Genomic DNA, 14133 nt, shown 5'->3' on the forward strand with positions numbered 1-14133 from the left:
AAAAGACCAGAACTAACAATTATCAAGTACTTACTAAATGCCAATGGGGGTAAATATTATTCTTTATATTTTCCAGATTTATCTATCCGCCCATGAACATTTGTGAGCACCTACTATGTGTCAGTGTCTGTCTCAGGTACCTTGATCAAGATAGCAGTGATCAAGATGGGCAGTTCACATTCAAATGCGAACAGCAGGCTGAGTTCAGTGGTGCTGGACTCCTGACTCGGAAGTTGTTGATTTCCGTCCTGGATGCTGGGAGACCCCATGGCAGCCACACGAGTTGTTGAGCAGACATCCAGGTCCCTACTGAACCAGGGACCCACAGGAGCATGGATAAGGGCCCCATGGCACCGCTCTTTGGGAGCTCTGAGAGCCCCACGCACACGTGAGGGACTCCATTTGTTTATCTGCTTTTACACACTCTTGGCTGTTGGTTCAAGGAGTCAGCTGGCAGCGCCCTCGGAACTGGGGCAGGTTCCAGTTGGCTGAGTGTCTCCGCATCACTCAACTCCTCACTCTCTTAGCCTCCAGCCTACCGGGCCCGCACTGAGCACGGTAGCCTTAAAGGAGGAGGTGCTTGGGAAGTGCTGAGCGCAGTCTGGAGCTTAGTAACTTGTCCTAAAGTACAAACGCAAAAGGCAATCAGGTGGTTCGCCGTGTGGGACTGCAAATTAAAACCACAATGAGATTTCATTACCCACTGGTTAAAAGGGCTAAGATTAAAAAGACTGATCATCGCGGGCCGTGTGGGAACGGGAACTCTCATCCACTGCTGGTGGGAATGAAAAGTGGTGTGGCTGCTTTGGAAGATAGTGTGGCAGTTTCTTAAAAATGTAAACATACACCTACCGTCTGATCCAGGCACTCCACTCCTAGGTATTTTTATTTTTTTTATTTTCTGTTTTTTTTGGCTGCGTTGGGTCTTCGTTGCTGCACATGGGCTTTCTCTAGTTGAGGCGAGCGGGGGCTGCTCTTCGTTGCAGTGCACGGACTTCTCACTGCGGTGGCTTCTCTTGTTGCAGAGCACGGGCTCTAGGCGCGCGGACTTCAGTAGTTGTGGCACACGGGCTTACTTGCTCTGAGTCATGTGAGATTTTCCCGGACCAGGGATCGAACCCGTGTCCCCTGCATTGGCAGGCAGATTCTTAACCACTGCGCCAGCAGGGAAGCCCCACTCCTAGGTATTTTTGCAAGAGAAATGAAAGTGTATGTCCATACACAAGTGTTCAGAGCAGCTTTATTTGTAATAGCCAAAAACTGTCCATCAGCGGGTCTCCGCATGCTATGGAATTTTACTCAGCAATGGAAAGGAATGGACCATTGATACAGGCAACAACATGGATGAATCTCAAACTAATTATGCTGAGTGAAAGAAGCCAGGACCACACCACTCGCCCCTATATATATATATATATATATATATATATATATATATATATAAAATTACATTTACGTAAAAATCTCCAGAAAATGCAAACTAACCTCTAGAGACAGTAAGCACATCAGTGGTTGACTGGGTCAGGGTGTGGGCAGGAGGGAAGGATTAGAAATGGAATCAGGAAACTTTTGGGGTAATGGGTGTGTTCATTATCTTGATTGGGGTGATGGTTTTGTAGGTATATATGTTAAAGCTTGTCGAACTCTACAGTTGAAATGTGTTTATTGTTTATCAATCTTACCCCCAAATAAACCTGTTAGAAACAAAGCCCACCCCATCTCCAATTAATCAGTAAGATGAATCTGACCCTGCCCTCCTTCAGAGAACTTGTTTGTGTCAACAGATATGCACAGCAAAGCATGAACCGTGAGGTCAAACTTCTGGGTTCCGTCTTGGATTCGTGGCTACTCACCTTGCCTCCCTAAACTCCAGTTTTCTCACTGTGGGATGGAACTGATAGTAGTACCTTCCTCCTGGGGTTGTTGGATGGAGAACATGGGAAAATTCAGAGTGCTTAGTAAACAGATAGTAAGTGGTAACATGCACAGGGTCCTGTGGGGTCCCAAGGAAGGGAGGAGCTTTTACTGTCGGGGGAAGGAAGCTGGAAAGGTTTCGCCTCTGAGTGAACTGAATCTTGAAAGGACAAGGAAGAGTCTGCTGGAAGGAGGTGTGTATTGGGGTAGGGGAGGCTCGCCAGGCAGAACTAAGCCGGGGAGGCAGCACTCAGACTCTAAGCTTCTAGAAACTTCAGCAGTGTGGTACAGCTGGCGTGCAGGGACCAGGGGCACCCTGGTGAGTCAGGGCTGTAGGTTAGGTGGGAGGCGCATCCTTGAGGGTCCCTGAGGATTCCCCTTCATCCTCCAGGCCAGGGTTTCTCAAACTGGGATATGAGGAGGATTTCTCCGGAGACCATGAGTTCTTTTTTTTTGGCTGCACGGAGCGGCATGTGGGATCCTAGTTCCTGGACGAGGGATCGAACTCGTGCCCCTTGCAATGGAAGTGCGGAGTCGTAACCACTGGACCTCCAGGGGAGCCCCAAGACCATGAGTTCTATGAGAAGTTTTGGAATTTTTATCTAATAAAGACAAACAAAAAAATAAAAACCCTATATCTTGATGCAATGCTTTTGAATACAAAGACGTTTTCATCTAGTAGAAAGCGCTCATTTCTGAAGTCCTTCTTGATAAGAGTGGTTCTGAAAGTATATTATTGTGCAGCCATAATTTTCTTTTCTTTTTTCTTTTTCTTTTTTCTTTTCACAGCCATATTTTCTTTAATTGAAGTATAGTAGATTTACAATGTTGGGTTAATTTCTGCTGTACAGCAAAGTGATTCAGTTATATATGTGCATTTTTTAATATTCCTTTCCATTATGGTTTATCTCAGGGTATAGAATATAGTTCCCTGTGCTATACAGTAGGGCCTTGTTGTTTATCCATTCTATATATAATAGTTTGCATCTGCTAACCCCAAACTCCCTCGGCCACCCTCCCTTCCTGGACAACCACAAGTCTGTTCTCTATGTCTGTGGGTCTGTTTTTGTTTCATAGATAGGTTCATTTGTGTTATATTTTAGATTCCACATATAAGTGATATATGATATTTGTCCTTTTCTGTCTGACATCACTTAGTATGATAATCTCTAGGTCCATCCATGTTGCTGCAAATGGCATTATTTCATTCTTTTTCATGGCTGAGTAATATTCCATTGCATATATAGATATACATATAGATATATGTACCACATCTTCTTTATCCATTCATCTGTCAAAGGACATTTACGTCTGTCCACGTGTTATTCAGGTTTGAGGGCCACAGGAGGTGTGTGTGTTCATTGCGGTTGAACCCGCTCCCTTGGGCTGTGGTGCAGACAGTCCAGGGAGGGGGCACTGGTTCCATGGGAGATGTTCAGGAAGGTAAGGCAGGTCTGGTGGGTTCAGGGGTGACGGTTGGAATCACCCCTCTGCAGGGAAGATTCCTACCTGAGGAGAAGGTATGAGGCACTGGGGGCTTGGCATGGGCCCCTGATTCCCAGGGCCAATAAGAGAGAGGCCTGGGGAGGAGGTGTGAGGACATCTGTCACTGCCATGCTGTCACGGAAGACGCTGCCTTGGGTCACTGGGGAAGGGAGGGGAGGGGAGGGAAGGCACAGGGACAAGGGGCCAACATCCCATCCTGGAAGCTCCACCCCCTTGTCCAGATCTTCTTCAGGGAGGGGCTTTGGAGGCTGGAGCAGAACCTGGGATGGGCCTTGCCACACGGCAGATGGAGTCCTCTCTGGTGGGACAAGACCTTGGAGAGTTCATCTACAGGGTACTTGGGAGTGCAGCTGGTGCTTTCACTGCCAAGGCATGGGGTTGGGCCACGACCCACAGTGTGAAAAACCAAAACCAACCTAAAGCTCCCGTTTCCGAATCAGAGGTAGTCTGGGCAGCGTTGATTGGTCTGCCCAGACTCACGCCTGCGGCCCGCAGCACTCGGTGTCCCACCCAGGCCTGGACTAGTCTGATGCCTTGCCCACTGCTGCTCTCTGACCCGCAGCTGACGGCCAGTCCCTGCCTCCCCGGCCTCTGATCGCCCCTGGCCACACTGCCAGCAGCCGGCTGGGACTACGTGGCCAGGGCTACTGGTAGGACGCTTCTCAGAACCCCCTCAGGGAGCCCTCCGCTTCGCGCCCTCTAATTGGCTGCCCTCCCAGCAGCCTGAGCCAATCACAGCTGGCCCGAGGAGCCAAGGCCCCGCACCTTGGAGCCACTTGCCTTGCCCAAGGGATGCCCCTGTCCTCTCTGGGAGGTCGGGCCTTCTGTACCCCATTCTCTTATAGTTGCACTTTGCATTCTCTCCCCCTCCCAGACATCCATATTTGACTGTGCTTTGCAAGGCCAGCGTTTCCCGGGTAGAAATCCTAGTGTCCTCCACACTGTGCCTTTTGACGGAGAGCTTGGCTTTAGTTAATTTCAGAGTGATTGGAAATGTTGTTTTATCGTCAGCTATCTGGGAAAGGAGGTGGGCCAGAGCACGGTGGGCTTTCACTACCAAATACCATTTGTCAGTGATGGCAAAGCTGGTTGAGAATTCCTCTCAGAGCACTTGTCTTGAAAGCAGTCCCCTTTGTGGGGACTCTTGGCCTGTCCCCTTTGTGGCTAGAATTGTAAAGTGGACCCCAGAACCCTGTTACTAAGCGGGGTATCTTGTATGAACATTTACAAGCCCATGGACAGAGGGTGGGTTGTGGTGCCCTGTAGTTTGTGTGGCTTTGGTTCAGTCCCTTAATCCCTCCAAGCCTGTGGTTATCTCTGACCGGATAAAGCCCAGTAATTGTTCCCAACTCCAGGTTCAGCAACCCTGGAGGGCTGTTGTAAGATTAAATAAGATGGTGTGAGAGTTCCTGGTCCAATGACCGATTAAGATGCTACGGAGGGTGCCGGTCCCTGCTTCTTACACACTTCGCTCTCAACCTCACCTTCTGTGGATGCCAGATAAGGGAGCGTGGCCCAGGACCATCCTGGTGCTCTGAACGATGCTCTGAGCTGCGGCTCCTCCGTAACATTATCTGCAATAAGTAAACAAAAAAGTGTTCCCAGGATCCACTTGGAATAGGCTTTGGGATTAAAAGCAGCTGCCCGCTTGGTTCCTGAAATCCCATCTGTGTATGGGAGAGCAGTGGGAATGAGTAAGGGTGGAAACTGTGTGTGGCAGAGCAGGAATGAGTCACAGGAAAGGCGAGCGTGTCACAGGAAAGGGAGTGTGCCCCGTGCCGGGGCTCTGTGTCCGTCTGTGGCGTGGGCCCCCGGCCAGGTTGGAGGGGCAAGCACGCTTGCCTGTAGGGCCTGCCGTGGGAGCTGGGGTTTACTTGGGTCTGGATCCTGAAGGTTCTGAGTTCTAGAGCAAAATGCCAGGGGGCGGCTGGGTTGGCAGAGGGCCAGGGTGTCTGAACACCGTAGGACTGAGGCGGCCCGGCCGCCGGGGCCTCAGTTTATTAAATTCAATTCTAGATTCTTGAGCAGAGCCCCAGGTTTACACCCTGCAGTCACCTTCCTGGAGCTTAGATGCTCATGGAAGACGACCCACAGGAGGCGTGGACGGCTCTTAGTGGGTTCTGGGGGGTACAGGCGGGGGCGTGGAAGCCGGGTAGCACCGTGGTGTTTAAGAACAAAGGCTCTGGACTCAGGCCATCCTGTGTTCCAGTTCTGCCCCCGATACTTAACATCCGTCTGACTCTGGGCAGTGTTCTTAGTATCATTGATCCTCAGTTTTCTCAGCCATAAAATAGGGATAAGTGTCTCATTGGTCTTTGTAGGATAAATGAGTTAATAGCTGTAAGCCCTTTATCATGGAGTCAGGCACGTACAGAATGCAAGATACACGTGGGCTGTTAGAATTATTATTGTTCATCATGGATCCACCACTTTCTGGCAGGCTATTCGCTTTACTGAGTCTCAGTTTCCATCCTCATAAAATGGTACTAATAATGTCAGCCACATAATTGTCACTCTTTGAACCTGACTTTGCCCCTCTCTTTGCTTGGGAGGGGTTTGGTGTCGTGTTTTAGGGGCATTCCCTAATGGGGTTTGGTTAGGTCTTAAGCAGGATTCTTGGAGTGTCTAGATCATTGAATGGCACGCGGTATTAGAGTGTTTGCACATTCCCAGAGAATGTTTTACGTTGTCTTTATGGTGTTGGAGGGGCTGGAGCAGGGAGCTGTCCCAACCTGGTCCTTATGGGGTGTCTGCCTCTCACCACTGGCACCACAGAGCCCAGTACGGCCCTCCATCCTGCAGCCTCAGCTTCCCAGGCCCAGGAAGGGGAAGGGAGAGGACGGAGGGCTCTAATCCCCCTGCCCCCAGGACACAGGGTTCTGAGCCCTGATTTGTTTCCCGTGGACTGCCCCTCAAGGTCAACCCGGCAAATGGTCAGTGTCAGTGCCAGTAACTTGTCCTTTGTCCTGCAAGGCTGGTCCCTCCCAGACCAAGTTGCAGCTTGGCCCATTGCTCAGGCAGCCCGGAATCAGGGCAAAGGGAGCTGGTGTCCTTCTCCATCTGCAGATGGGCAGCCTTCGCAGGCCTGGGCTGGGAGACCTTCCTTCCCGTCCCCTGGGTCACAGGAGGGTTGACCCCTGCGGGCTGCGTCGCTCAGGTTCCCCTGTGCTGGCCCAGGGATTTCGCCCACAGCAGCCTTTCCGCCCTGGCTGGGGTGACGCCTCCCTTGGGGCTCCGGTTCCCGCGGCTCAGAGGCTCCCAGCGCGGGTCTGGTATCACCACCTCCTTTGCCCCCTCCAGCCGAGGTGTGGAAGTAGCCAATCTCTGGGTTCCCTTTTGTCTCCTGGCAGCTTCTCAGCTCCTTCACCCCCAGGGAGCCGGGTCCCTCTGGTTCACAGCTGGACTCAGAGTGGATTCACTCTGCCTGGTTGAACCCTGTCCAATCAGAGCCACGGTCTTTGGGCTTTGGAATCTGACAGAACAAAGTTCAAATCTCAGTGCTGCCCTGACGGCCCTGTGCCCTGGACACTCCAGCCTCAGTGTTCTTGTCTGCGGTTGGGGAAGGTGACGGCAGCCCTGCCCACTGAGCGCTGGTCCTGAACAGGTGCCCGATGAACCCCCCCAGTATTCTAAGAGGAAGGTGCTGGTCGGTGTGGGGGGGAGGAAGTTCTTCTGAGGTCCCTCTGCTAATCAGCCGAAGCTCTCCACCTGAGAGGATGCCCCGCTGCCCTACCTCTGCCCGCTCCTGTGTGACCGACCCTCAGGGACCAAATGGATGACTTGTAGACAAGCGCTTAGCACGGACGTAGGCCTTTCATCATGGTGGAAATGGCAGCACCCTTTTCTCTTCCCTGGTTGGCTTTTTTTTTTTTTTTCCAAGTCTACATCACGTTTTCCAATCCCCTCCATCCAACCGCACACTGCTTTATGGCCCTTCTGCCTGCTTATTCACCCTGAGGCTTCCTTGTGACTCTAACTAAGCTCTCCCCTCTTGACTCGATGGCTCAGGCCTGGAGCTCAGTTTCTGGAACCTTCTTGGCCTCCCCTGAAGTACAGCCCCACAGTCCATTTCTGGGAGAGCTGTGTCCCGTGTCACCTACTGTGGACGCGTCGGTCTCACAGGCTGGTGCCTTTTCTCCCTGGGTCCATCTGAACACATGCTCTTTCTCGAGTCCGCTTCTCTGCTCCCTCATCTGCCCTGCCCTGGCTTGTCTGTCATCAAGGAAAAAAGATCATTTCTCTTCTGGCTGTCATTTGTGATAACCACATGGGACGCTGGAAACCAAGGCTGCTTCCTTTCTAACCATCTCCTCCAGCAGACCAGTGCCGGCCTGAACCAGAAAGGGCCTGCATCCTGTCTCTGGTTCCTCAGGGACAGCCCAGAGGCGCACCTGGAGCCCCAACTCCCTTGCTGCCTGCAGCAGCACCCCAGGGCTGCTACCCAAGAAGAGACTTGGAAATGGAAACAGCTTTTTAAAAAATGCCTGAGCACGTTTTTGGTTTTTTTTGCCAAAATGTTTGGAAAATGCATAGTTCCATTTTTTAAAAAATCTTGTGTCCACTCAACCAATCCAAGAAGGACAAACTCATGGACGGTGAGAATTCCCCCCTCCCTCCCAGAGAGGCGTGCCTGCCATGCTCGCTCCTGCAGCCTTCCCGCCTGGTCCTTGGCCTCGTGCAGCTGCCTGTGTCTGCAGTGACCCCCTCCCCCCACCCCGCTTCCACCCACCCCGTTGGCAAGGGCTTCCCTTCTGCATCCTCCCCAGCCAGGGTGGCTCGCCTGAACCTCAGAATCAATGTTGTCACCCCCACCTGAACCCATGTTGGCTCCCAATTGCCCCCAGGGACCAGCCCAGCCTCCTGGACATGGCTCTGGGGCTCTGATCTGACCCTTGCTTCCTTCATTGCCTACCCCCATCCTCAAGCTCCAGCCTCCCCATCCCCCAGTGTGTCGAGAGCCTCCCCAGTATCCCTGCAGCGCCTCCCACTCAGCTGGTGCTCCCCTCTCTCAAAGCTCACTTTGGCCCCCTCGCCGGACACGGAGCCCCATGGGCCAGAGCCTTACCTGGTTCGTCTCTGAATCCTGAGCACCCAGCAGCTGTTAAGATGCACAGATGCATTAGTCTATGGCTAGTAACCCCCATCCCTACCCTGCACCCACCTTTGGGATGGTGTGAGAGCCGCCGTCTGGATGCAGGTTTCTAAAGAAAGAGAGCCCTCTACCTGACCCCAGAGGAATTTGGGGTAAAAAAAGAACTGCTTCCAAGTATGGAACGTGTTCCAGGTGCTGGGTAGGAGGTTTTTTCATTAACCAAATCTAGGTGTTGTCCCCATGCTATGGTCTGAATATTTATGTCCCCTCAGAATTCACACATTGGAATCCTAACCCCCAGTGTGATGGTGTCAGGAGTTAGGGCATCTGGGAGGTGATTCTAATCCTGTTCTAACATGAGGGTGGAGCACTCATGAATGGGATTAGTGCCCTTATAAAAGAGACCCCACAGGGCTCCCTAACCCCTTCTTCCATGTGAAGATACAATGAGAAGTCTGCAACCAGGTCTCCCCTGACCGTGCTGGCACCCTGATCTCGGACTTCCAGCCCCCAGAACTGTGAAAAGTAAATTTCTGCTGTCTATAAGCCACCCGGTCTGTGATATTTTATTATAGCAGCCCAAACGGACTAGACCCCATTTCCAGGTGAGGAGATGGGGACTCAGAGAAGCTAAGTGACTGGCCAGATGTCACACAGCTAGCGAATAGCGGGCCCAAGACCACCAGGACCAATTATAAGTCCTTCTGGCCTCAACATCCGTCCAATCCCAGGACACATGCCTGTGGGTCACTTAGCCAGCTCACTTTGCCTGCTGGCCGCTGTGGCTCCCTGCAGCTGCTGGTTACAGCCTTGGAGCATCTACAACTGAAGTTGGCAAACTGTGGCCCGTAGGCCACATTTGGCTAGCAGTCTGTTTTGGTGCAGTGAATGTGAAATGGGTTTTACATTTTTTAAGGGCTGTAAAATCAAAGAAGAATATGCAACAGAGACTGTATATGGCCTGCAGAGTATATAGTTACTACCTGACCCTTTACAAAAAAAGTATGCCCCTCACTGTATAAAAGGTCCCCAGGACCGCCTCCTTTGGAGTTTCCATGTGGCCCTGGGAGGCTACTCACCTTGGCCTGCCTTAGAGGGGCCGCGATGCTGGAAGGGGTGCTCTGAACTGGCTGAGGAGGGGGGGGTCCGTGGGGAGAGAAGGGGACCAGGGCCCAGACCAGGCTGACAGTCTGAGGGCGGAGGCTGGTGCATAGACCCCAGCTGGCGTGGCTCACAGAGATCTCAGTAATATGGACCCTTCCAACCCACAACCTCAGAGACCCTCAGAGACCCTCTGTTCAACGCTCACAGTGTGCGGATGGGGAAACTGAGGCCCAGAGAGGCAGAGGCGTGCTCAGGGCAAATGTGCAGATTCCAAGCCCAGGGCTCTTTCTCCCACTTTCCCCGTCACATTTTGGAAGGCTTCCCACCCTGCTCAGCCCAGTACTGTGGGTCATTTCCTTGGCTTATTTGTTCCTTCAGTCGACATTAATGAAGGGCTGGTAACTTGACTCTCCAGCACCGGGGTGCAGAGGTGGAAAGGCAGCAGGAGAGGAGGGGGCCTGCCCAGAAAATATAGTTGGTGGTCGCGACGCTCTGGGGTTCCATGCGGGACAGCAGTGCTTGGGGGAGGGGGCTCGCTTCTAGAAGAGGGAACAGAGGTCACTGTCTTGGCTGTGTCAGAGAGGAGCTAAGAACTGCACATCTGCCCTGGGGTTGGCTGTGAGGGGGCACGGGAGGAAGCAAGGCTGGAAACAGGGTCACGCTCAGGGCTTGGGGGTCGGTCGGAAGACTGCCGCAACGTATCTTTTAAACAGGGCAGTGGTCAGCTGGATTTGTGTTTTACGAAACCCCCTCTGGTTCCCGCCCGGAGAAGGGATGGGAAGAGGGCCGGAAGCTTGTTGGAGTCGATTGAGGAAACGGAGGGAAATCCATGATGTTCCTGGTGAGGGATGTTAAGGAGGGATGACTTCCTGGTCCATAAACCAATTGTCAGTGGGCTTTTCTTGAGCTGCTCATTTGCTTTTTAACTTTAAACTTTTAAACTTGTGTAAGGAAGCAGGCTCTCCTTTCCATCAGTTGTGGATTCTAACCCAGGCCCATGGACAGACAGGGGGCTATGGATAGAATTGCTACTGACCTCTAACTGATGGCAGTTTCTTCAGTTATGCAGGAGGCAAAACAAAATCAAAGCCTACTCTGTTATTAGCAGTGGCTGTAACTTTGTCACATATATTTTTATGTTGCACTGCCGTCATTGTAGATTTCTTGAAATGTATTTTATGCCCATCAGTATTTCAAAATTCCAGTAGCTGTTAGACCCATTGTCATTAGATCTTGTGATTTAATGTGTTAGTAAGGTAGTGTGTGGTGTGTGGGGTGTGTGTGTGTGTGTGTGATGAATTCGATTTTTAGTATTTTGATAACTATGTTTTAATATGATTGGTTTCCTTTGTAATTCTTGCAGTTTATTCTCGGCATTTAAAGACTGTATTCCAAGAAGGGGTCCACAGTAAAAGTCCATCCCCCTCCCTTCAAATCCCCCACCCTGGTTTGCAGTTCATCCACCTGCAGCCTACACAGGCGTTCAATGTGCAGCTTCTCTTCTAGAAGCTTCTTGAGGCAGAGGTGGTGCCCACTTATTTGCTGCTGTGGTTGTAGCATCTGGCCTAGCTAGGAGCGCGTGTTTAATTCCTGTGTGTTTCACTGACCTGGAATGAAGTGGTTTGGTAGAACAGGCCAAGAGGCCCTGGTCTCTTGAACTCTGCCTGCAGCTTCACCAAGCTGACAGTTAGTGGTCCCCCATCCGAGGTTAGAAGCCCCCATCGGAGGCTGATCCGTGGGTCTGAGGTCCACCCGAGTCCCGCCCCACCCTGCCAGACCCCTAGTGTTCCATTTGAGTACCTTGGGGTCTCCAAACCATCACACCTCCCAGGCCCTGGGCATTTCCAACTGCAAGAAGGGTTCTGCACACCTCGCTGCCTTTGGGCGTTTAGAGCATCCGCCCCCCCCTCGGCATCCTGTCATCTGAAACTCTGGGAGCTAGTTTCTCTCCTCCCATTCATCGCTTTGTAAAAAATAAAAGCTGAGCTTTTGGAAGCCAATCAAGTCACACACTAGAGGAGAGAGATTAAAGCCACAATGAACCAATTTAAATGCCTGCACATTCTAATGTGCTTTTCAAACGAAGCATTCAAAGGCAGGGAGTGGCTGCAGGGAACGTATTAAGTTGTTAGAAAAACATCAAAACAGCTCCGGAAGAAAATTGGGAGACTGAGCTCTGAGGACCGAGGTCCCAGAGGGAAGCCCGCCCTGGGTCACCCACTCCCTTCCCCTCGCTGCTGGCGACCTTCCCCTCTCCCAGCGTGCGTCGTGCGGTCTGATGGCAGAGCTGCCAGTGCCAGGGGTAGAGGTGAGGGGCGGGATGCCCAGATTCCCAGTCAACGCCTGTTGCACAACCAACTGATGATTGAGAAAAAAGGGCCGACAAACAATTCAGCCAATGTTAAGAAATTATTTGGGTTTTTTAAATTTTAAAGTAACGATTGCCCTTTCTGGAAAATTCACAAAGTGCCTAAGAGGAAAAATAGGGAAGCAGAAAAACTTCCAACTGTGATTCCACCAACCAGACAGTGGTCCTTAACCACGTGGCCTCCAAAGACACCATGCCAGGAAAAGAGAGGCCCGAGGTCTTGTGGAATGCGTCTTCAGCCACTTGCCCACACCCCTCTCTCCGATTCGTCACATGGGCATTGGTTTTTGTTTGTTTGTTTGGACCACTTCACGTGGCTTGCGGGATCTTAGTTCCGTGACCAGGGATCAAACCCATGCCCCCTGCAATGGAAGCGTGGAGTCCTAACCACTGGACCGCCAGAGAAGTCCCTACATGGGCATCGTAATGGTGAGATTTCCCAGCCTTTTTCTAGGAGCATGGTTTTTCTGTGGTTGTTTTGTTTTGTTTTTATTAGCTGTAGAGCCGGGGCTACTAAGTATAAATTTTGTTGCATTTTTTTGATATTATCATTAGAGCCTAAGTATTCTCCATCACAAATTCATTTCAAGCCTACTTTTTATTGGCTGCATAATATTCTGAAGTGCAAGTGTGTGATACTTTCCTTAACTAATTTCCTATTGTTGGGCATTTGGGTTGTTCCTAGTTTTGTTTTGTTTTGCCTTTTTAACAAATGCCGTGGTTGGTTTTGGGTGCATGACACTTTATACCAACGCTGGGCTATTTCAGCATTGGCAGAGGGTTTACTCTGTGCTAGGCATTGTGGGAGATCGGAGGATAAACTAGACACAATCCTTTCACCTAAGATGCAGATATAAATAACTTTAATCCAAAGTCGGTTATAGTTGCCATAAGCAGACAACTAGAACCGAAATACAGAAGAGTTTTTCCTGGGCTTAATGGGATTTTAAGAAAGTTACATGAGAAAATCTGAGACCTTGTATCCGCAGCTAGAAGGTAAGGGAAAGAGAGGAGGGGACAGGATAGCAAAGGGGTTGGTTTAGCTGGGAGACCTATGCCAGGAGGCGGGCATCCTCGAAGGCAGTGGGTCTCAGCTCAGATGCTAGGTCAGTTGATTGTCAGTGGCTGCCAGGAGGTAGGTGGTGCGTAGCTCAGTGGAAACACTTAGCAACATCTGCCAGGGACCCAGGTTTGGTGGAGAAGTAGCCACAAGACACCTGGCTCACCGGGCCATCCCCAAACTGAAATATTAATTTCAGGTGAGGTTCAGGGGCTGGCGTCATCCTGGCCAATGCCCCAGAACTGTGTTTCTTAGGTTGAGGCTTTTTGATCCATTCAGATCAAGATTCAGTGTCTGTCACAGACATCTCAGCCTGTGTGTGTTTTAGGATCCACTTTTGGAGCAGTTTCCAACCAAAAAGACAGGAGAGAGTTGGCCCTGAGTGCCAAGCTAGCGTCAGAGGGGAGCAGGGAATCTGAGACAAAGAGAGTCTTTGCCAACCGGGCACCCTGGGCCCGCTCTCCCTGCCCAGCCCCCGGAGAGGCCAGACCTGTTTTCCTTCTCGGCCCATTTCCAGTCCTTTGGCTCCCTGACAAACACGATCGCCTCTGGCTGTGGCACCGAAGTCAGAGCATTGGAGCATCAGGAGGGTGTTGGGGGAGGAGCATGAACCCCATTCCCAGGGTCAGGCTCCCAGACCCTCGCCGCCATCAGCCATCAGCCGGCCTGGGCCTCTCCACAGCTCGCCTTCCCCCCGCCCTCCTCGCCTCCGCGTTCGCACCTGTGCGCCTGACCTCGTGTGGTCCTGTCTTCAGCCCCCGCAGGTGCCATGACTCAGCAGCCGCAGGAGGGCTTCGCCAGGAGCTTGGAGGACGCCCAGGAGTGGATGAAAGCTGTGCAGGAGCGGCTGCAGGTCAATGACAACACCCAGGGGCCCCGTGTGGCCCTGGAGGCCAGGCTGCGGGAGACCGAGGTATGCAGAGACCGTGGCCTTGATAACCCCGTGGCCTTGGCCCTGTCCCTCCCTCTCAGGCCTCAGGTTTCCCAACTGTTACACGGCAGAGCGGACTAGACGGGTGTTTCTCAAAATCTGATGTCTTTGAATCTCCTGGGGTTTAAGTGCAGATTCTGGTCCAGGAGCTGGGGGTG

At 51.7% G+C, this 14133-nt stretch overlaps 1 protein-coding gene across 7 annotated transcripts in view; it reads left to right on the forward strand.

Moving 5' to 3' along the window:
• SYNE3 (spectrin repeat containing nuclear envelope family member 3) overlaps window positions 1-14133 on the forward strand; it is a 93895-nt gene that overhangs the window by 23235 nt on the left and 56527 nt on the right. For 5 of the 7 annotated variants that reach the window (XM_068541079.1, XM_068541069.1, XM_068541025.1 and 2 more), the window contains one exon: window positions 13800-13957. In XM_068541079.1, coding sequence (XP_068397180.1) covers window positions 13814-13957 — 144 coding nt within the window. In that variant the 5' untranslated portion in view covers window positions 13800-13813. Of the gene's footprint in view, window positions 1-79; window positions 137-12355; window positions 12414-13799; window positions 13958-14133 lie in introns of those variants that run through there. The other 2 variants (XM_068541051.1, XM_068541061.1) reach the window with 2 other exon arrangements.

This window comes from Eschrichtius robustus, chromosome 1, assembly GCF_028021215.1.
Source record: "Eschrichtius robustus isolate mEscRob2 chromosome 1, mEscRob2.pri, whole genome shotgun sequence".
Lineage (NCBI taxonomy): Eukaryota > Metazoa > Chordata > Mammalia > Artiodactyla > Eschrichtiidae > Eschrichtius > Eschrichtius robustus.